At 42.0% G+C, this 23,212-nt stretch overlaps 1 protein-coding gene across 1 annotated transcript; it reads right to left on the minus strand.

The window, feature by feature from the left end:
• Positions 1-914: 914 nt before the first annotated feature.
• Positions 915-22,515, minus strand: ARL6IP5 (ADP ribosylation factor like GTPase 6 interacting protein 5). The gene is made up of 3 exons (XM_038565881.1): positions 22,052-22,515; positions 5,171-5,388; positions 915-2,550 (listed from the first exon to the last, which is right to left on the minus strand). The coding sequence occupies exons 1-3, from the start codon at positions 22,225-22,227 to the stop codon at positions 2,378-2,380; spliced, it is 567 nt and encodes a 188-aa protein (XP_038421809.1). The 5' UTR covers positions 22,228-22,515; the 3' UTR covers positions 915-2,377.
• Between the last annotated feature and the right edge of the window lie 697 nt (positions 22,516-23,212).

Consider the following 23,212-nt stretch of genomic DNA (forward strand, 5'->3'; position numbering starts at 1 on the left):
CTACAGAATTCATGTAGGAAAATAGAAGGGGGGCGGCGCCTGGGTGGCTCAGCGGTTGAGCATCTGCCTTCTGCTCAGGGCATGATCCCGGGGTCCTGGGATGGAGTCCCACATCAGGCTCCCCACAGGGAGTCTGCTTCTCCCTCTGCCTATGTCTCTACCTCTCTCTCTGTGTCTCTCATGAATAAATAAAACCTTAAAAAAAAAAAAAAAAGAAAAGAAAAATAGAAGGGGCTCAATTATGTCAGGTTTAAAAAAGGGACCCATTGGAATTCAATTTTATTCTGGCTGGAAATTAATAAAGTATTAGAGTTTTATTAAACCGTATTGTAGTCCTCCCCCCATCCAGTTGGCATATGTTCAAGGACCCCAGTGGATGCCTGAAACCACATAGTACTGAACCCCCATACATAGTTTTTTTCCTGTACATGCCTCAACAAAGATTAATTTATAAATCTGGCACAGAGATTAACAACAAAAACTAACAAGTTAGAACAATAATAATATGATAAAAGTTGTGATAAAAGTTATGTGAATGTGGTCTCTCAAAATTATCTTATTGCATGTACTCCCCCTTCTTCTGTGATGATGTGAGATGAGAAAATGCCTCCTATAGAGATGAAGTGAGGGGAATGACGTAGGCATTGTGACATAGTATTTGTCTACTGTTGATCTCCTGACGATGTGTCAGAAGGATCATCTGCTTCTGGACCAAGGCTGACTGCAGGTAACCGAAACCATGGAAAGCAAAAGCACTGATGGGGGGTGGGGGTAGGCAGAGACTACAGTATTTGAAACACAAGCTGAGTGGCTTTTGCCGTTTAGCATGTCCTCACGTCCTTATCGTTTACAGAGCTGTCACCAAGTATCCCAGATATTTAGCAACAGATGTGCATTAAACAAAGCCTCACAAATAAAAATCTTCGATAAATTTTATTCTCCATATTTGGGTAAGGGTACAAACTCTAGACCATGTCTATCAAGTCATGGCTATATCACTGTGCTAGAGATGGAGGCTGCAGGTTGGCTGAAAAATGAAAATGCAAGAAAAACCAGGAGCAGCATATGCTGTTGCTGCTTCTTTTAGGACACACACAGTCTCTTCAGTAAGTACTGCTCCAGTTGTCTTCATAATTCAGTGTTAGGGAAACCCAAATGTTTTCTGTTCAGCTATGAAATCACTCAATTGGCAAGCAAAACATTTTTGTATGATCTATTTCTAAATACATGAGAAATAAAAGGAAGAAAGTAACAGGATATATAAACTCATGCTATCTTGATTCTAATGCCTATCTATAAAAACATACGGTTGTAACAACTGCTATCTAAAAGTTTTATGAAGTGCAGAAGCCATTGATGACTCGCATTTTCATAAGTCTTTTTGCTTGGTCATCTGCAGGTGCCATTCAGGTTTCAAACAATCAGCCATTATTGTTCTTTTTGTGCCCCTAAGGAATCAATACAATGTACATTGATTTTCTTCTTTCTAAATGTTCCAGTTAAAAACTAAACAGTGAAAAACAATATAGGAAACATAATTATCTTGGACACCTTTCTGTCATAACAAAAAAAAATAAGCAATATAAACAGAACTCATATTTTATTTTTTTGTTGTTGCTTTTTTTTAAACAAGACCGTCAAGAATAATATAGGGCATGTAGCTATAACCTCCGTAAAGGATGATATTTAGGTTGCAACAAATACCTGCTAGTGAAAAGGCATTACTAGCATTTCAAAATTTTACCAAAATTTGACAAAATATTCTTCTCAACAGCTATCTTTATACTTGTAAACAAAATAAAAACCGGTTTATCCAGTTTCCACTGCATGTCCAACAGGCAGCAAAGTGAGACAGATCGTCTTCGATTTTGAAAGAATAATAATAAAAACTGAAATAGTTTAGACCGCACATATTAGGGTCCCAGGAAATATTTTTGGAGGATGCTGGGGGCTTGGGGGGATTAAAACAGGCTAATGCATGACATCTACTTTAACAGGTTTTTTTTTTCATTTACTCATATTGCCTTGATACTTTACAATTAGTTTTTTCCTACAAGTTAACAGTACTGTTGCTGTACAATGCAAAATTCTTTCTCATTTATTTCTCTAAAGAAATAAGTGTGATCCACTTCTTATCAGTTTGCATAAACACACTTGAAACTTCAGGCATAAGAGGAGGGTAGTTTCTTGCAGTTTCTGAGGGCTTCTCTCTGGAACATCGGAGATGTTAACAGTTGGACCTACACATGCATGCTGCCATAGATAGGTGGATGGTACAGGCACCTCCTATTTCAAGAACACATAAGGGAAGTAGGTCTGGATAAGGGCAGACTGCAACCTGATGTCTGCTGCAGTCCTCTCAGCAGGTCAGCTGTATTTATTCCTTCACTTTGCTGATATAGTCAGCGAATTTGCTGACAGTTTCTTCCTGCTGTTCTAGGGCATCTAGGACAATGCCCATCGGTGTCCTCTTCAAACCTATCCCCTCCATTTTATTCTCCAGTTTGTTCTTGAGATTCCGAAGTCTCAACGACGCGTGGATGAACATCACTGTGGGGAAGTGAAACGTGGTTAGTGTGAAAGTAACAGTTCTTTTCCACAGCAACCTAAACGCTCCTGTCTTCACACTTTGGGGAAACCTCGCCTCAGTTAGCTATAGACTAATCTGGTTCTCTAATTGATCCAAGTTCTCAAATGGATCCTTGGACTTGATCCAAAGCTCTTCGTTAAGTCATATATTATGTTTTCTTTGTGTGTGAAGGAAAACCTATATAGCAGGAAGGACCTTAATCTGGCAACCACATTCTCTCTCTCTCAGGTTGATGTTGTTACCTTTTGGCTGCTACTTAAATGCCTTGGAATCCAAAGTGAATCAACAGGATTCCAATTTACATAAAAAACGACTCACAGCGTTTTCCAGAAAGGAACTCACAATCATTTCATGGATTATCTGCATTTGCTTCTCAGCAGGAAGCACACGGGTGAAGTCCACCTAGGACATGCCTCCAAAGTGCTGGATATAGGTGTATAGATAAAAACTAAAGGTTTTATAGCTCTCAGGGACCCTAAGGTTCCTCAAATTTGCTTCATCATTTAGAATTACGTTTGCTTATTAAGAAACATTCCCTGGTCCCTCTCCTGGACCTCCTGAACCAAAACCATAAAGAGATGGGCCTGGGGATTTGTATTTTAAACAGGCACAGCAAGAGATCTACATCAGTGATTTTCAAACTCCTATGCACATACATATAAGTCACCTAGAGGGGCTGTTAAAAAGAATTTCAGGTCTCCATCATCCAAAATTCAGACCAGTAAAACTGTGGTAGGGCTCTACAATGTAAAAAGCCAATATTCACTCTAGATGATTCTCATTTATGTGATCTTAGATGATCATTTTGAGAAACACTGATGTGCATTGTATCTGGAGGCTCCCAACCCAGACGGCCATTGGGAACATTTGAGGCACTTTCTAAAAATACAGGTTTTGGCAGCCCCACTGTCAACTCACAGAATCAAGATCTCTAAGGGTTATTAGGGCTGGGCAATCCATATATATATATTTTTTAAGTGTCATGTATGATTCTGATAATCATCAAGGTCTAGGAGTTACTAATCCTATTTTCCTTATTTTATAGATGAGTGAACTGCAGCCCATACAGGATATCTGGTCCAAATCACATGGCTGGTTTTCAGCAGGTGTAGAAATAGAAATCTGGGTACTTGACTCTCTACCTATGATATATTTCATTAGACTGGCCTGTCTCAGGCCCTGATGTGAAAAGGTATTGAAGTTAACAAGCTGTGTGTCAAAGCAGGATCTTTGAAATACTAAGCCTCTAGCACATAGGAAAACTTAAGGAATATTTCAAAAAGTCTGAATTTGCTGAATCAAGTATTTTGTCCAATTAAGGATGCCTGGCTGGCTCAGCCAGAAGGGCAGCGACTCTTGATCTTGCGGTCATTAATTCAAGCTCCACATTGGATATAGAGATTATTTAAACAAATAAATAAATATTTGGGATCCCTGGGTGGCTCAGCTTTGAGCGTCTGCCTTTGGCTCAGGGCGTGATCCCGGATTCCTGGGATCGAGTCCCTCATCAGGCTCCTTGCATGGAGCCTGCTTCTCCTCCCTCTGCCTGTGTCTCTGCCTCTTTTTCTGTGTCTCTCGTGAATAAATAAAATCTATAAATAAATAAATAAATAAATAAATAAATATTTAAAAACAAAAATATTTTGCTCAATAAGGTGTGGGATTCATCCATAAATATTCTGGGCATAATCTAACATAACCCCAAACAAACAACTGATTTTATTTAATGAAATAAATGTGCATATGAATTGCTATTAAAAGCTACAAAGGGGCAGCCCCAGTAGCCCAGCAGTTTAGCACCACCTTCAGCCCAGGGCATGATCCTGGAGACCACCACGTCAGGCTTCCTGCATGGAGCCTGCTTCTCCCTCTGCCTCTCTCTCTCTCTCTCTCTCTCTTCCTGTCATGAATAAATAAATAAATAAAATCTTTTAAAAAAAAGTTAAAAAGGATCTTCCCATCACTTAATAGAGTAGAACTTTAATTGGATTTCTGCTGATGAGATTGGAATTCTATCTATTCTCTATCTCAGGTTTCAAGTGTTTGCACAATAACTGATGCATGTACAATTTAGAAGCTACCTAGTTCTTTCCACCAAAATCTGAATACTTGGTAGCTACACTGTGGGCCAATTATTCTTAGGGAACTTTGATACTAAACATGATCTACTGAGTAAGCAGAGAGTAAATAGTTTACTTCTAAATGAAACACATTCATTCTTGTGTCACGACAGTATGAATAGCACTTTAAGACTGAGAGACTAGAATATTAGACAAATCTGGAGACTGACATAGGCTGTACAAATTTCTTGCCATGGGACTTGGGATGTGTATTTCTTTGTGCATTGTTCTGTCCCCAGAAGAGTGTCGGTCACAGAGCAGGCACTCAATATTTATCTGTGGAATTAGTGAGCCATCACACCTTGATCTGCTGTCGCAGAAAATTCTGATAATTTTGCAGACATGCTGACACACATAAAGAACAGGTTAGGTAATTTTCAATGAACAATCGTTCCTATTTGGTGGATGGAGGGATTGGGGTTTTTTATGGCATAAGAAAAGAAGACTGAGGTTCACTTACGCAACAAAGGAAAAGTGATGCCAAACACAAAGACCATGACTCCCCCAAACATGGATATGAGGAAGTAGCTAGCCAACATGACCACCATGACAAATGTTGTGGGATACTGCTTCTTCATCCGCCGGAGAATGTCTTTGTTGTGGGCTGCCCACACAAACCCCGTGAACACGAGCACCACAACAATGCCTCCAAGGATCATGTTGAAGGGGCTCAGGAACCTGGAATATGAAGAAAAGAGGGAGACTAGGTCAGAAGTGGTAGCAGCAGGAGGTGAAGATGAGGAAGGTGAGGAGTCAAATCATTAATCAGTAAGTTGAGTACTTACTCAGCATTTTACCTAAATTGTCTCATTTAATCCTTATAACGTGATGAAGTAGATACTCTTTATTCATTTCTCAAATGAAGAAACTGAGGCATGGAGGTGAGAAAATGGTGGAGCCAAGACTGACAGTTGGGAAGTCTGACATCCCCAAACCGGTCCATCTTATTAGAGACCCACAATTTTCAAAGACATCCCCCCCCCCCAATCCATACGTGGCTTTTATTGCATTTTAAAACATACCACAAATGAGCATCTTGCTGTTTCTGTAGCTTCGATCTTGTTTGTCACCTAGCTGAATGGTTCCTTTTCCAGAAACACAGGTACCATCCACCACTTTTTTTTTATATCTTTGTTTTCAACTGCTGTGGTTGCTGAACCAGAGCAGCTGAATTTGATACATGTTCAATGTCGTTTCCTTCAAGAATTAACTTATTCTCCTGGGCTTGAGATGCCAAATAAGCAAGGCCTGGCCTCCTCTGAACCCTGCGAATGTATTTTTCACCCACGAAATTTTGGATTTCAACAAGAGCGCCATTCTCCTGGATAACAACGTTGCTGGGGAAGAGAGCATATGCAGAACTCGGCTTGTCATGGAAGCCCAGTGTAATGCCCTTGGTCACGTTCTGTACATGACTCCAGATAGTATGAGCAGTGGCCTGTCTCTGTCTCTTTCCCCCAGTTTGTTAGCCCCTAGCTGCTGCTTTCTCCCTCCAAGGAGAGTGAGTTCCATGCTAATGTGACTGAAGTCTCCCCCCAGGATCTTGTGGGGCCTTTCACAATACCTGTGTGTCCCTGCAGAGTGATGCTGACATTTGCTGGAAATCAATAGTCCGACTGCTGAGAATGGTCTTCATTCTCACCGTAAATGCAGCAAAGAGCTAAGAGGCTTTTAAAATTTAAGAGAGACCACCTCTTTTGGAGGGATTGTTTCATTACATCCTGGGCTCTAGTACACACCCAGGACAGTGCTCACGTATTTTCCAAGCTCTTCAGGTTTATTTAAATTCTCATAGGAGCTGCCATGACAGATGTACATGATGGCCTCCAAGGGTCAGGTCCAGTCTACTATCACATTTGTGTTTGGATCGCACACTGTTTAAAAAAAACTTTTATTTGAACCCTGACGTGTTTTTTTTTTTTTAATTTTTTTAAAAATTTTTATTTATTTATTTATGATCGTCACAGAGAGAGAGAGAGAGAGAGGCAGAGACATAGGCAGAGGGAGAAGCAGGCTCCATGCACCGGGAGCCCGACGTGGGACTCGATCCTGGGTCTCCAGGATCGCGCCCTGGGCCAAAGGCAGGCGCCAAACCACTGCGCCACCCAGGGATCCCCCTGACGTGTTTTTAAAAAAATCCACACAACTTGGGATTTCTAGCTTTTCCTGTAAATGAGAAAAATCTAAGAGTAGATCCACTTTACCACATGTCAACAACTGGCTGGAGCACCTTCTCTTTCAGATAGAACAAATATTCTCCAATTAGCCCCCATCCCTACCACCATCTACTGCATTTCTGACACAGAGGCCCTCAGTGAGCCACCATTCATCACTGCTTCTCTAATAGCTGCCCTGCATTGTTCTCTTACATCACCCGTCTGGCCCATGGAGGTATTTGAGTTTATGACTCCAGGCACAGAAAATCCATTCTAATTCTTTAAAAGGGCCGAGAGTGTCATTAGGAGATGGGTTATCAACTGAGATCTCCAAGCACAGAGCCTATGACTTCATTGTTACATGAGCCAAAGTTTACACTACTGTAGATACTAAAGAGGAAAGTTAGACCCAGTGTTTCATTAGTGAGAATAACTGGGTGTGGTAGCCCCCACTGCCACCCCAACCAACTATGCACACAGAACCCTTAATATGACATTTGTACATGAGTTACTAACTTTTTAACCCTCACAACAGGCTTAATGAGTATTTACTCAGGAAGGACAATGAGGGTCAGTGTGTTTTTATCACGCTCTGAATATCAATGTGACCGATTTAGAAAGGGGGGTGGGGACGGGAATGGGAGGTGATGCCAAGAACTTACTTTTTCTGAAATAGAACAGATGAAGGATTCAGACTTAGAGTAGAATTCATATTTGGGATAACTAAGATTCTTTTTTAAATAATCCTTTTACATTGTAGCTCTGATTCTGCCTTCTGAAACACAAAAGCTATCTGAAATAGTTTCAAATAAGACTAAGAAGTATTGCATACCTTAATGGGCAAATCAGGGACATAATCAATGTGAAACTACTTTGGAAAAATTAAACATTTCTATTAAAATGCATGGAATTAAACAGTGGCAAAAGCAGTGCAGTGCTTAGTACTACGTAACTTAAAGTTAAGCCCTATAATAGTAAGTTGCTTATTTCATTCAAAACTCTTGCAAATATTCATCCCCTTCTAGGCAATAAATCTCTTCCTCAGAATAAAATCTAAGGAAATAAATACAAAATGCAAAGATTGGGTTGTAACAATATTCACGAGTGGTATTTATGATTAAAATATTTTAGAAATAACGTATATGGCCACCAATTTACTAGAGGTGGTGCAGCAATTTTAAAATAATAATATGGGAAGACATTAGTAATCTACTGAGTGGGTAAAAGAAATCATAATACATTCTCTCTGTTAGATTTATATATGTTATGTAGCTTAGAAGTCAAGATTTTTACAATTAGTATGTTATTTTGTAATCAGAAATAAAATGAACATCTAAGAAAAGAAAATATAAAAGTAACTGGTTCCTAGTCTACGACCCAGGCTTGGCACAGGCCAGCTACAACAGCCCACCTTTATTTCCGTCATCTCTCCAATAACATTAACGCGATTGCAATTCATATGCCACAGCGAAGCTGTTCTTTCTTCCACACAAACCTTGGTTCCCTACTGATTCTCCAGATCCTCTTGTGGCCAGGTGCACCACCCCACTCCCCCAAGCTTTCCCAGCATCCAGCAGTTGAACTATTCTGTGTGTCCTTCATCAGTTCTTTATCATCTGGGTCCAGAGTCACTCTGTACTTTTTCTGTTTTAAAATTTGATCTGGGGCAGCCCCGGTAGCTCAGCAGTTTAGCAATGCCTTCAGTCCAGGGCGTGATCCTGGAGACCCAGGATCGAGTCCCACATCGGGTTCCCTGAGTGGAGTCTGCTTCTCCCTCTGCCTGCATCTCTCTCTGTGTGTCTCAAGGAATAAATTCTATAAATAAATAAATAAATAAATAAATAAATAAATAAATAAATAAATAAAAAAAATTTGATCTGGGTTATGCCGTCCTTCTGCCCAGATCTGGGAAAGACAATTATAGGCCTGGAGAATGGAAGAACTGGATAGGGCAAAAACAAAATCTTTTTTAGCAGGTGGTAAGGAAACTGGGTGGAGAGGCCCAGAAACTGTCACTGATTAATAAATCTCATTCCTAGCACCCAGAAAATCCCGAAAGAAATTATACTGAAAGACTAGAGTGTTTATGTTGGGTAGTAGTAGCATCATGGGTAGTTTATTCCCATTTGTTTATTAGTTTAACCCAAATATTTTTGAGCTGTCAAGAAAAGCAAAGATCAACATTAACTCAAAAAACTAGAGTGGAGGGTTCAAGGTTAACAAAACTGCTTTGCATAAAGCTGCAAATAAAAGACGGCTGGTTGGAAGCAAAGTAGCAAAGGTACCCTACTCAGTTCTTTGTAGAATACCTATTAAAATAATTTATGAGGTGAAGCATATAATAAAAGTATGCCAAGCTTTGTCATTTTCCTTGGGACAAGCAAAGTAGGCATCTATGTTGAATGTCTAAATAAAGCCCAGGACAAAGAACAACAAAAAATCCAGGCCTGACTCAAGCAATTCCAAATTTGCTTTTCACCTGTTCCTGTTGCTCATGGTCAAGAGCAAAATGAACAGAGCACAGAGCCCTATAGAACTGGTTTTAGCTTACAACACACCCAGCCACAATCTATAATTAGAAAGTAACCAAGTTTCCAAGCTGGAAAAAATGAACAAAGTTACCCGGAGCAGAAACGGTCTTTCTTCCTTTATTCTTCTTAAGTGCCATTCCATTCTAACAAAAGAGTAAAATCTGTACCACTCCAATGCCTTGGCACCTACTTGCACTTGGAGGAAAATAAAACACATACACCACCCTCTAGAGTTTCATTTTCCAGGGAGTGCAGGGACTTGGGAGGCAGTTCTCATCTGAGAGGGAGGGAAGCTTTTTAAAAGTCAACAGCTGGGCTCTTGTCACTCCAGTCTCAAGAGAGCCCAGGAAACCTTAGGTAAAAACTCCCACAAATATGTGGCCCCAGCTTCCAAGGAGACGATTGCCACTGGGCTCTGGGGGGTAGAGTTTCATTTACTGGTATACTCCCCCCGCACCCCCCCCCCATGAGGAAGTGTATAAGGAAGGGAGGCAGGAAGATAAAGGGAAGGGAGGAGGACAGAGAGGGGAGAGAGGACAGAGGGAAAAAATGTGGCTTTCCATCCTTGATGGAAATAGGACCTAGTTTAACAAGCCAAAAGCATTCAATGTTTTTCTCTTGTGAGATAAAAATATATACCTACATGCATATACATCCTATTCCATAGAAAGTAACTGAGTAAATAAATAAATCACTGCAATGGTTAAAAATTCTACTGGAAATATTGATGGTTGGAAAAAGGTTTACAATCCCATCACAGAATCCTGTAGCAGAGCATTCAAAGATTCAGTCCCATTACACAGATGAATAAACTGACAGCCTGGAGAAGTGAGGAGACATATTCAAAGGGGGTCTAGGGGAGAGAAAAGGGTACCAGCTGATGCAACCGTGACAGCAATTCATAATGTAACCCCTTGTGTGTTGTTAAGCAGCTTCAGGAATCTGCCTCCCCCTCCCCCACACCCACCCATTCTCAGTATCCTTCCAGTTGGGATCAGCAGCGAAGGGGCATTCTGGGAAATCCCTCAGCATTCCCGTTTCTCTCTGAAGGAAGGTGGCCATCAGCAGGTGTGGACACATGTCCTGAATGCGCCAACATGATTCAGCTAGCTAGAGCTACAGTTTCAGCACAAGTTCTTGAAGAGTGAACAAACAAACAAACTCGGCTGAAAATGGAATTTTAGGGCTAAGATAGATCTTTAAAAACACATCTCACTCTACATATAAGCAAGCTAGGGAACAGACTGGTTAGTAAATATGTCCCAAACCCAACTTTAGAGTCGGTGCTAAGTTTACCAAAACAGAGATGGTCAGATCAAGACGGGTGCACAGTTGGTAACTCTGGGCTCACTGCAAAGGCATCAAGAACCAGAAAGGGAGCAAAATACTTCTGGAGCAGTAGAAGCCGCTCTGCCCCGAGTCCCAACTTTCTAACCCAAAAAGCTATTTTTGTAGTTTGGTTCCTGAGGAAGCCTGACTCACCAAAAAAGCAGGGGGGGTGGGGGGAACAATTTACTCACAGTGGATTTCTCTAAATTGGTGATGTTTTTCTGTGGTCCTTAAACAGCCAGAGGGGTCATTGCAAATATGAATCCACCCATTCATTTTCTTGCTTCTCCTTGGTCTTAGAATAAAAACACAATTTGTTACACATGTTCCAAGGCCCCACAGGGTCTGGCCCCTCCCTGTCGGTATAGCCAGGGCCACTGCATCCAGTTGTGTAATTTGTACCTGGCACAAGGAAGCCTGGCTAGGGTAGTAAATGGGGAGGCTACAATCCAGGCCACTTTTGACTCACCAAACAATTTGGCTTAGGCTGCATCTGCTAGCAGTAAGGGGTGCTTTCAGCAATCAGTCTGAGGGAGCCTGAGGGCTAGCAGCAGCCCTGCCTGCGGTCTTCTCATACACCTGCTCCAGCCCCTGGGGTTTTGATTTACCTCTAGACCTCACCCTGTCTCTGGCCTCCACAGGCCTGTGCACAAGCCATTCTCTGCCTGATTCACTCCTACTTCCTTCAAAACACAGCCTAATCAGCTCATCCCTGTCTCTCTGACGACGTCATAGCACCATATGCCTCTCCTTCCTAGCCTCATCACAGTGGTGCTTATACATTTACTGGAATGAGGATTGGATGCACGTCTGTTTCCCACTGGTGACTGAGTTCTATGAGGGCAGGGACTGTAACATTTTCTCCACAGCACCTAGTGCAGAGCCTGGCACACAGTAGATATTCAATACGTGTATGCTGAAAGAAAGAAAAAAGGTAGGTAAGGATCTAGCACATTTTCATGTTATTTAAAGGAAGCTCAGCAACTTTCCATGGCCACGAAAGGAGGGACAGGAGATTTATTTTGGACAAATCACTATTATTCTCATTGTACACTAAATATTACTGGAGAAATAGTCCCTGAATTCGTACCTTCACAGAGTTACGATGAAACGAACAGAGGAAAAAGAAAAGTAGGAAATATCATATGAATATCCATGCAGATGTGAGGTATAATGACGGTGACATTGTCAGATGGAATGAAAAGGCCCTTTAACTTGCTGGCAGGAGGATCTCTGTAAGTCTTGCTGCTAGTGTGTGCTGAGGATCAGGAGGGGGAGGAGGGTAGCACAGAAGGAGACTCATAATCCTGCAGACCTATTTAGGCCCCTCTTGCTCATTGATTCCTCAGATAGCCCCAGCAGCCTTCCATGGTTATACTGGTTTCCCAACATGGCTTCCATCCTGGCAGGTAATATTTCTGACTGGAAAGTATAAATGTAAATGTACAAAGCAACTTTGAGTCAACACGATTAAGGTAACCTTGGCCTAATAATCACCAGGTAAGGAGACTTTGGAGCAGTTGAGGTGGGATGGGAGCCTGCCTCTTTTGTCATGAAAAGGGCATACTAACCTAACATTGAGATGTTCTTAACCATTTGAGTGAAGGAGACCCAGTATTTACTGCATTCTTGTTGGTACTGTATATCTGCTGCATCCTGTGAACTTGGCACCATGAAACTAAACACTCAAATGATCCACTGTCTTGGCAGCAGTTGGCATGTTTAAAATATTCACAATAAGACATACCTTATGAACCTCCAGTTTTCTTTTGTGTTTATTAAGCAAATTGCTTATTTTATTCTTTTTTTTTTTAAGATTTTATTCATTTATTCATGAGAGACACAGAGAGAGAGAGAGAGAGAAGCAGAGACACAGGCAGAGGGAGAAGCAGGCTCCATGCAGAGAGCCTGACAGGGACTCGATCCTGGGTCTCCAGTATCAGGCCCTGGGCTGAAGGCGGCGCTAAACCACTGAGCCACCTGGGCTGCCTACTTATTTTATTCTTAATAAACAGTGAGTCGGGCCTGGTTTAGAAGCCATATATCTTAGACTTCCCACAGCGACGGAGCTTCAAGTAACAGTGTACAAGGATTTGACTGGTTTGCAATTATTCCTTTTTAAACTTTATATAAAGCAAATTTCGAATACGATGCTAGAGAGAATAGTATAATGAACCCTCGTGTACACTTATCATTGCTTTCAACAATTAGGAACTGATGGTTACTCTCACAAATAATGTTTTGAAACTGAGGTGGAAAGATCTTTCTTTACAAACTGTTCTTTCTGAATCCTTCCAGTAGAGTAAATTCCATTGTTTTCACATGGCAAGTTCTTACAGCACTGAGAAGGCTGGGGATGGGCAGATGCAAATGGGCCTGGTGATACATAATCTTCCTTTTTACAAGGAGGCTCCTGCCTATTTACCTCCCACGAACACCCAATTCCTGCATTCCTTCTGTTTCTGAGACAGGGAGAAGCCACAGTGATGGCATACTGAAGCAGATTAATAGAAGCAGGAACCAAAGCCTCGGTTTTCTATTTGAGCTGGACTTTCTGCCTTCTGAGTGGAGTCTTCATTACTGACTGGCTCAATGGAAGGGCAGGCTGGGAAATCCTTCCTGTCTCTGGTAAATCCTGGCAGAATGAGAGGCAGGCTGCAGCTTCTGGCTCAGATTACAGGCATGAAAGTGTTCTCTGAAACAAGAAGCCAAGCCCTTTGGGTATGTATTCTGAAGCTGAGTGATAAAGGATAGAATTCAATTGTCCAGAAGGAAAAGAATAAGAAATTTCCAATAGTGCTTCACAATTTGGTATTAAGGTCAAGTTCATCTTTTTAGAATTGGATTTCTTATGCAGAGCTCTCAACCCCTACTAAGTAGATTGAGAGCTTTGCCTTCTAAGAAAGGGCCCAGGAATCCAAAATATGCTCACCTGCACACTTATCCAGAATCATTATAAATCCTAATGTAGGAAAAGGAGACAGAAATTACCATCCCCAGGCTGATGGTGGCAGGAAATATTTTAAATATGTGGGGAGAAGTCAAGAATAAGGTTGCATAAATGATGTCCAAGGATTTCATGGAAGGCAACCCTTATTAGATGAAGAATTTTGAGATTACATTTTTATTGAGCTGTCAACACCTTCTTAAAGTTCTTACCTCAGAAGAAGCACATGACCCATCAGGGAAAGATATATGCCAGGATTGCACATGCCCTGCCTCAAGTGCAGATAGAGGTATAGGAGGACAGGAAGGGATTAATTCTGGGAGGACTGGGAAGGCAGGGTGAGGTTGTATTCCTGTTTGTACCCTCAGTGCCTACACAGTGTCTGGCACACAGCAGGTACTCAGTAAATACTGCTTCAGCTGAGTCAAAGATGTCTGAGCTGCAGGGGAGAATGGGAAGGAAATGAGGATTTATCCTTTCCCCTGTCCACATACTCAATGCCTCTCCCATTTTCAACACCTGAGTTTTAAAATTTGGAATCATAATGTACAGGGAAAAGAAGGTAAGTCAGTTTGTAAAGAATGTGTTTATGTAGATGTCTATCTCTGTACACTTGGTATAAAAATTATTATGTCCAAAAAAAAAATTATTATGTCTATAGTTTCATCTTGCTGCCCCTCTAGACGCTAAACATGATGAATGTAGGAATCACAGTGTCTTTTTTTTTTTTTTTTTTTTTTTTATGATAGTCACACACAGAGAGAGGCAGAGACATAGGCAGAGGGAAGAAGCAGGCTCCATGCACTGGGAGCCCAATGTGGGATTCGATCCCGGGTCTCCAGGATCGGGCCCTGGGCCAAAGGCAGGTGCTAAACCGCTGCGCCACCCAGGGATCCCAAGAATCACAGTGTCTTATTCTCTACTCTATCTCCTAGCATGGTACCTGAGAAATTGGTAAATGCTTCATAATCTTTGTGGAGTGAATGAAGCAAGAAAAAGAAGAGTAATATTGTAGCAGTGGTGTGGAAGCTGGTTGATCTTAAAAACCTTTCCACTAGGTTTTGGCATAAAAGAACTGCAATTAATTTCATCTGCAAATGTTTCAATACATTCCGATCCAGAGCATCCCAGGGCTCTCTTATCCTTTTCTTCCTCTCTTATCCTTTTCTTCCAACTAGAAACTTGGGTTTTTCATCTTTGCAGCATTAAAAGGTAAAAAACAATTTTTGTTTTTATTGACTATTTTTCAATATTAGACACTGGCAGCCACAGGCCTCAGACATATTATGGGACCACACTCATTTTGAAAAGGCTAAAGTAATGCTCTTTTCAAACAGAAGTACCAGCCTTCCAAAACCCCTTGTCATTTCAAGCAACTAGAAGCATAAAGTGGCAGCTGGAGTTTCCATCCTCTGGTAACGCCTCCACAGGCCACATGGTGGAGAGACACTTTAAGAATACATGGGCTCATTCAGCAGCTATACTATGCTGGCTTAAAGGGGAGGCTGGACCATACACATATGAAAATAAATGAGCCTTTTAGTGAGAGATGCACTGGACACATTTATATGTTTGCAAATTCTGCATGTGGCTGGTGCTTTTTGATGCCATGCCAGAAAACGAGAATCCTGATGGCAGGGAGGAATTTGTGAGAACAAGAAAGGCAAATAATACAAATGTGTGAGACTCGGCAATTGAGCTGAATTTGGTTAATTAGGAGCTTCAAAATATTTGCAATATGACTTAACAGAAAAGGTATTTTAGTGCACATTAATAAAAGAGGCTACTATTTATTAGCAGTTTTTGGTCCTTATTAGGTTTTGACAATTGTGAAACTGAGAGTTTGATGGGATCAGTGCTTCTCAATTTCAACTTGGGAGTATATATCAGAATCACTTGGGAAGTTAAGATCCTGGACTCATCCAAGAAGTATATATTTAGAATTGCTGAAGCTGACACCTGGGCATATGAATACATTTATTTAAATTTTCTCAGTGTTTCTTTTGAACCAGACCAGACTAGCGTTTCTTAAATTTTAATGTGCCTATGAATCATCTGGGAGTCTTGTCAGAAAGCGGACTCTGATTCAGTAGGTCTGGATGGGGGCCTGGAATTCTGCATTTCCAACAAGCTCTCAGGGTGAAAGATGCTGCTGCTCCATGGCCCACACTTTAGATTTCTCCAGCTCAAATCTTTTGGCATTCTATTAAGCACAGAAATTCCTGTCTACAACCAGAATGTATCACATGCTGAGCACTTAAACTCCAAGTGCTATTAGGTGTTGCCTCTGCTTCTCACTTTGAAAATAGAGGCAGGAACTTCTATTGCTGTGCATGATATAAAAAGAATACCTAGAGGTGCTTGGCTGGCTCAGTCAGTGGAGAGTGTGACTCTTGATCTTGGGGTTGTGAGTTCAAGCCCCATGTTGAGGGTACAGATTACTTAAAGAAAAAAAAAAAAAAGAATATCTAGTGCCAAGATGTACTGTGTCAAGGATGGAGGAGGTAAGTCATCTATTCTTCAATTGTAGACATTTTTCTTGATTTAAAATATGCAAAACACTTTCAGCAAAACATACACTTCCCAACTTGTTATTCGTGCTATCCCTTTTAATTCACTCAATCTCTTCTGAAGTGATGCCTGAATCTCAAGAAGGAACTGAAGTCTTTAAGTGAAACACGAGTGTTTATAAGAAATACAAGTTGGAATTATGACAAAAGCATTAAAATATATCCATCATCTAATACTTTTAAGAGAATGCACAGCTGTCAGAATTCCAAATATACCTGTAACCTAGGATTTAACATAATAACAGCAGCTGCTGTTTAAATATTATTACTCCTTGGGCCTTAAGGCACTTTACATTAAGTGACATAACTCCGATTTTATGATAGTGGAACTCCAGAGTGAGTGAACTTTAGAGCAAAAACGAATAAAAGCAACTGCCAGAATGCTATCACACAACAGAAAATGAGTTTGTGGAATCAGTAGAGGCTTCCAGGCGACTAATAAAAGAATGATAGCATAATACATTTAATAAATCAAGGGTAGTGGATCCCTAGGTGGCGCAGCGGTTTGGCGCCTGCCTTTGGCCTAGGGCGCGATCCTGGAGACCCAGGATCGAATCCCACATCGGGCTCCCGGTGCATGGAGCCTGCTTCTCCCTCTGCCTGTGTCTCTGCCTCTCTCTCTCTCTCTCTCTGTGACTATCATAAATAAATAAATTTAAAAAAAAATAAATAAAATAAATCAAGGGTAGTAATCAAAACGCTGTAAGCTTCAAATCTGCTCCATTCTTAAGTTTGAAAAGTCAGAAGCCAGGAGCTAAAAATCAAACTGTTTTTGCTAAGTAACTGCCAAGAACTCTGTTCTTGTAACTTGCTATAAACCAACGTGAATTTAGTAAAGGTGATCACTAAATTATCATGATTTTCTTGGAAACTAAGCTATGGTTCTCAACCAGGGGTTATTTTGATCCCTCAGGGACATATGGCAATGTCTGAAGGCATTTTTTGCATGGCCTGGGTACTACTGGCATTCAGAGGGTAGAGAGTGGGGATGTTGCTAAATATCCTACAATACAAAGGACAGCCCTGTACCACAAAGAATTATATGAGTCTGATTGTCCATAGTGCTGACATTGAGGAAGCTGGCAAGAGAGGATTTCATCAAAATTCTACAAGGACAATATGAATTAGCAAGGAGTTTAAATCATAACCTTTTCTATACTGAAATTTTATGCTGTAATAATCCGAATCAATGTGTAGCAAGGGCTATCAGCAATGACCCAGTTAGAATCACTTTAGGAGCATGCTATTGCTGTGTACTGGTGTGCTGCTATGTGCTTCAAAATAATTTGTTCTGTTAGGTAGGTTAAAAGTTGCCCCTGTGATTATGTTGAGGCCTTCTGTTCAATTATTTACTCTGCATTCACCAACTAAGCATCTGCTATATAGTAGGCCTCAGGGATACAGTGAATAAAAGTAATGATAACCACAACAAGAAAAAGAATTTATATAGCCCAGAGTGGAGACAAGTAAACAGACAATTTAAAAGCCTGTGAGCAAAACCCACAGCCTCTAGCCTCAAGGAATTTATATAGCCCAGAGTGGAGACAAGTAAACAGACAATTTAAAAGCCTGTGAGGTAACTACCAGGAAAGATACAGGCACAGGTGTGTGGCCCAATTAACACAAGGGAATGAGGGACAAAGGGAAAATGTTTCCTCAAAGAGATGGTACCAAAGCTGAGTCTTGAAGGAGAAGCAAGAGTAAGTATGTTGGCAACTGGAGCTTGGGAGGATGGAGGTATTGGGATTAAAAATGCTGTCTATGTTTCTCGCACCAACAATGATAAAAGTAATAATAATAAGTAACATAAGTGGAGCCAAAACTAGGAGCTAGACACTATTCTAAGAACTTTGCCTATAGTAATTTGGGTAATCCTCACAGAAACCATATGAGGCAGGCACTATATTTAGTCTCATTTATAGATGAGGAGGCTGAGGCACAGGTGTAGCTGAAGTCCAAGGTCACACAGCTAATGACTGGCAGTTGGGATTTAAAATTTACTGAACTCTGAACCACTACTTTATACTATTTGAAGAGCCAGAAGATATGACTATTATCTTTAACAAGGGCTGTTAGCCAAGAGACTTACTCAGAATTAATCTAAGAGGCAGAGTAGACCTACTGAGTGGAAGTCACATGCCTAGTAATCCATGCTTTTAGGATGAAGACCAATTTTCTGACCATGGATTACAAAACCCTGCCCATCAGGAGCTCACATACAGATTTCTCTCTACCTTAATCCCACTTAATTTGCATCTTGGTAAAGGCAGCCCTTTCTGTTGTTTTTGGAGCTAGATGATATCTACTTGGTTTTCTCTCTTCCTTCCTGTGATCTAGAAGGGCAGGCTCTCTCCATCCTGACCCAAGCCAGTTTTCAACATAGGAGAATTCCCAGTTGAAGCTAGAGTCCTCCAACAATGCCCTGGAGTACCCTCCTCACTACTAAGGGATGGAACCACTGAAGAACACACTTTGAACATGATCCGTTCTACAGTAAACCCCCATGCCATGTTTTCACACACTCTCTACCAAGATATGGGAAACTATCAGATGCTGTGGAAGATCCAGATAAACAGCCTCTAACATGCCTCTGACCCACCTAGACTGACATCACCTAGAGGAGAGTTCTCTTTAGAATGAGAAATGTTCCAGAGTCAACTAAGCTCTCTGACCCTGAAGATATTTAGTTTCTTCCAGCTTTCAGAGACTATAATTCTAAACTTCATGACTCATAAGAAGATAGCACATTGGGGCTCCTGGGTGGCTCAGTCAGTTAAGCATCTACCTTCGGCTTCAGGTGGTGATCCCAGGGTCCTGGGAGGGAGCCCTGGTGTTGGGCTCCCTGTTCAGAAGGGAAGGGAGCCTGCTTCTCTGTCTCCCTCTCCCCTTCCCCACCAACTTGTGTTCTTTTTCTCTCTCAAATAAATTAAAAAATCTTAAAAAAAAAAAAAAAAAAAAAGAGAGGCACATTAGTTCAGAACACATAACTGGGCCTGTGACTTTGAGCAAGTCCTTTATACTCTGAGCCTCAGGAATAATAACAGTAATAATAATATCATCTCATCTCACGGGGTCACATGAGATAATGCAGGTAAATTACTTAGCAAATACCTGGTACACAGAGCATTCAATACTCAATAACTGTTTGCTTTTATTATTACTAGATTATAAAGAAAGAAAAAAGTCGTTTGTAGAAAAATTACTATGTGTTTGTGGATGCAGAGAAAACAGTCAAAGGTCATACACCAAATTTTTCCTGGGGTATGAAGGAAATCTCATATTTTACACACATATAAGTTTCAAAACAATTTACTTCTGGCCTGTATCTTTTATAAGTTTTTTAAAAACAAGAATAATAAAAAAATAAGAATAATAAAAAACAAAGATGGCTATTTTTTACTTTTACCTTCAAAAATTTCACTCCCTATCAACATTTCTAATTTGAAAAGGAGACAGGGAAGGGACAACACTCCTAAACTGCCTGAGTTAGGAGTCTAAGGCCCCATAATGAGGGAGCTATATTTAGTTAGGGGGCTGGACCCTGACCTTCACAGTGAAAAATGGATTCCATCAAAGCAGCAAGACTGCCCAAGCCTATGCGTCTGGTCTGGGCAGTACATCTCTTTGAAAAGCAATTGTTTTTTCCAAACATTTGACTGGTCTGTGTCACACCTTGTCCGACATCTAAATTTTGAGGATTACTTAAAAAAAAAAAGCCTCATATCTAGATCACCAGATAAAAGTCTGACTTGCTTCTTTACCAAGAGGGAGAAAAGAAAAAGAAAGCAAACTAAGAGATGCAATCCCATAAACTACTATGTTTTAAAGATAATTCTTAGTGTCCTGGGAAAGGAGCGTCAAGCATAAGGTTAGAGGAAAGGTTCTCAGGAGGCCGCTGCCTCAGACCTCAGGCCTGTCCTACCCCAACTAATTTTAACTTGGCTGCCACGCCAATTCAGTCAGCTCAGAGCCTGTGCCCTCCACACACCAAGTCATTCTCAGCGTTTGTGATTCCTTAAGCAACACAGGATGAGGATCGGTGCAACTGTCTACTGCAGCCCACAAATGAGCGTTCTCTTCTGCAGGGCAGCAACTACTCTGAACAACATCTAGAAATTGTGAACTCTCCCTTCTGTGCTGTGTTCTTGGTCCTATAGCTTCTCAACAATTGCCACATGCCGTTGGGCTAGAATTCCGGTCTGACTGATCTTGGTGTGTTTTGTGTCTGGCACAGAGAAGTGACTCAATAGTAAGTAAGCCAAAGATCGGCAAACCAACCTAAGAAACCACCCGGCAGCCAGCCGGGGTGGTTCAGCGGTTTAGTGCCTGCCTTTGGCCCAGTGCGTGATCCCGGAGACCCGGGATCAGGTCTTACGTGGAGCCTGCTTCTTCCTCTGCCTGTGTCTCTGTCTGTCTCTGTGGGTGTCTCATAAATAAATAAATAAAATCTTAAAAAAAAAAAAAAGTCTGAGTATTCCAGACATTAAAAAAAGAAGAAGAAAGAAGAAAGAAAGAAACCACCCTTTTTGGCCTTTCCCACACCCTCCAAGTTTGGATATCTCTTTGCCCCAGGCCAGCGTGTACTTTCCCTCGGTAATGGCAAGCGAGTTCCCTTGTAAAGTGTGAGGTTGGCTTTTTCTTCAAAGATGCACAGAATCAGCAAGATCTAGAATATTGCCAACCTGTAAAAGCGGGAGAAGCATTTCTTAAAGGGTACACTACAAGAAGAGGTGGTTTCTAGTAAAGCAGGTGTCGTGTGCACCAGAAGCGGGTGGAATCTTATATGACACAGAACCCTTTTGATTTTAAGATCTGGTATTGAGAAGGCCTTTAATAACAGGCTGAGACCACGGGCTAGGAAGTGAAGGGGACAAAAGCGGCCACGCCTGACAACTCCTGGAGGAGAAAAGCAAGAGAAGGCGCGAGTCATCCTCAGAGTCAGGGCAGGAGGTGCGCCTCCAGGAAGCACCCACCCCCTTGCTCCCTGAGCTCCTCTTCCTCATACGCTGCAGCAGGCACCAGGCTTCTTAGGTGCCCTTTTAACACTAATACCCCCAAGAATGCAGATTTCGAATCCACACCCAGGTCACCCAAGTCTCCCAGGGCGGTGCCTGTTCCCGCCAGCCAGCTGGGGGATAGGGTTACACCACTTCTCTCTTATTTTTATTTTTTATTTATTTTTATTTATTTTTAGCATTTTTTATTTATATATTCACGAGAGACACACAGAGAGAGAGAGAGAGAGGGGCAGAGATTTAGGCAGAGGGAGAAGCAGGCTCCATGCAGGGAGCCCGACGTGGGACTCGATCCCGGGTCTCCAGGGTCGCACGCCCTGGGCCCAAGGCAGGTGCTACACCGCTGAGCCACCCGGGGATCCCGCTCTTATTTTTAAAAGACTGGGGCGCTGCAAATATCTACAACCATCAGGGCACAATTTAAAAAATTTTTAATTAATTAAAAATAAATTAATTAAAAAAAAAAATCTTTTGCATTGCTTGTCCGAAGCTGGCAAAATCGCCTCACCCCTGGGAGTCCCCACACGACTCCGCCCGAGGCACGGGGAGGTAGCAGAGACCTCCCCCCGCCCCGGACCCCCGCCCCCCACCCCGCAGCCCCCACCCTGCACCCCCCACCCTGCGCCCCGATTGCTACGGCCTCGCCCCGACAAGTTTCCACCGGCCTGACCGCTTGCACTTGCCAGGGCGGAGGCCGCTGGGGAGCGCTTGCAGAGGCCGGGGTGCCGTCCGCCCCGAGCCCCACGGCCTCGCCCCCGATGGGTGCCCCGGGAGGGGGGGTAACCCCACTTACCCCACAACGGAAATCATCATGGCAGCTACCACCAGGTAGTTGGTCTGATAATAGAGCAGGTTGCTCACGACGCGGTTGTTCCATTTGGAAATGTCCCTGAAGTCCGGCCGGGCAAAGCGGTCAGAGCCGGGGAAGAAATCTTCCCAGGCGCGGAGCGGGGCGAAATTCACGTCCATGTCTCTCGTCTCTGCGCTCGGCTTCTGCTTCTGACCCCCTCTGGAATCCGGCGGCGGCGGCGGCGGCAACCGATCAGCTGAGCTGGGTTAGAAGTGACAGCGGCTCGGGCTCCGTCGGCTCTGCGGTTGGTGAGCAGCTGAGCGAAGGAAATTGGGAGCGGGCGGGCGTTTTTTTCTTTTTCTTCTTCTTTCTCTCTCTCTCTCTTTCTCTCTCTTTTTTTTTCTTTTTCCTCTCCTTGACTTCTTGATTGGCTCTAAGAGGTTGGTTACAGGAAAAGTGTGGCCTCGCGACAGAGCAAGGGGCAAAGTGCAAAATTGAGATGAAAAGACAGAAAGAGACCAGCAGAAATCCCTAGTGTGAAGCGAGATGGCAATGCCTTCCCTGGCAGTCGGAATACACACAGCCTCCTTTAAAATACCCCCCTTTTGAGTGTCCAACCTAATGTGCTCCGGACTTAAAGGCCTTTTTTTTTTTTTTTTTTTTTTTTTTGCAGCTGTTCAGATGCCGAGCTAAGTGAAATGGAATGGAAGGCAACTATAGTGTTACTGGAAGATGAGCTGGTTTTGAAAACTAAGTAGTTACTAACCTCTGCACATCTGAAGGCAATTTTCATGTTTTCTGTTGCACCATGAGTCACTTTGAGTGAAATCAGATTGGCAAAATGGGAAAGAAAGGACGTGGAGAATGGAAAGGCTGACTTGTTCGTTCACTTCTTTTTTGTTCTGCATCTCTGTCTTCTCGGGACAAAATTATTGAACTACTGTGCTATTCTGATGCAATGGGAACTCTAGTCTACATCAGCCTTGAGCTGCAATGTTGTTCACATTAGAAAGCCAAGAATGATCTGCAGTGACCAATAGTGTAGAGCGATTGCTTACAGTTAGATATTATTGCTACAGTTATTAATAATAGTACAGGCCATGATTCGTCTGTATGGTATTAATAATTGTGCTTTAACCTAATTTGTTTTCTGTGCTTTATAAT

This window comes from Canis lupus, chromosome 20, assembly GCF_011100685.1.
Source record: "Canis lupus familiaris isolate Mischka breed German Shepherd chromosome 20, alternate assembly UU_Cfam_GSD_1.0, whole genome shotgun sequence".
NCBI classification, from domain to species: domain Eukaryota; kingdom Metazoa; phylum Chordata; class Mammalia; order Carnivora; family Canidae; genus Canis; species Canis lupus.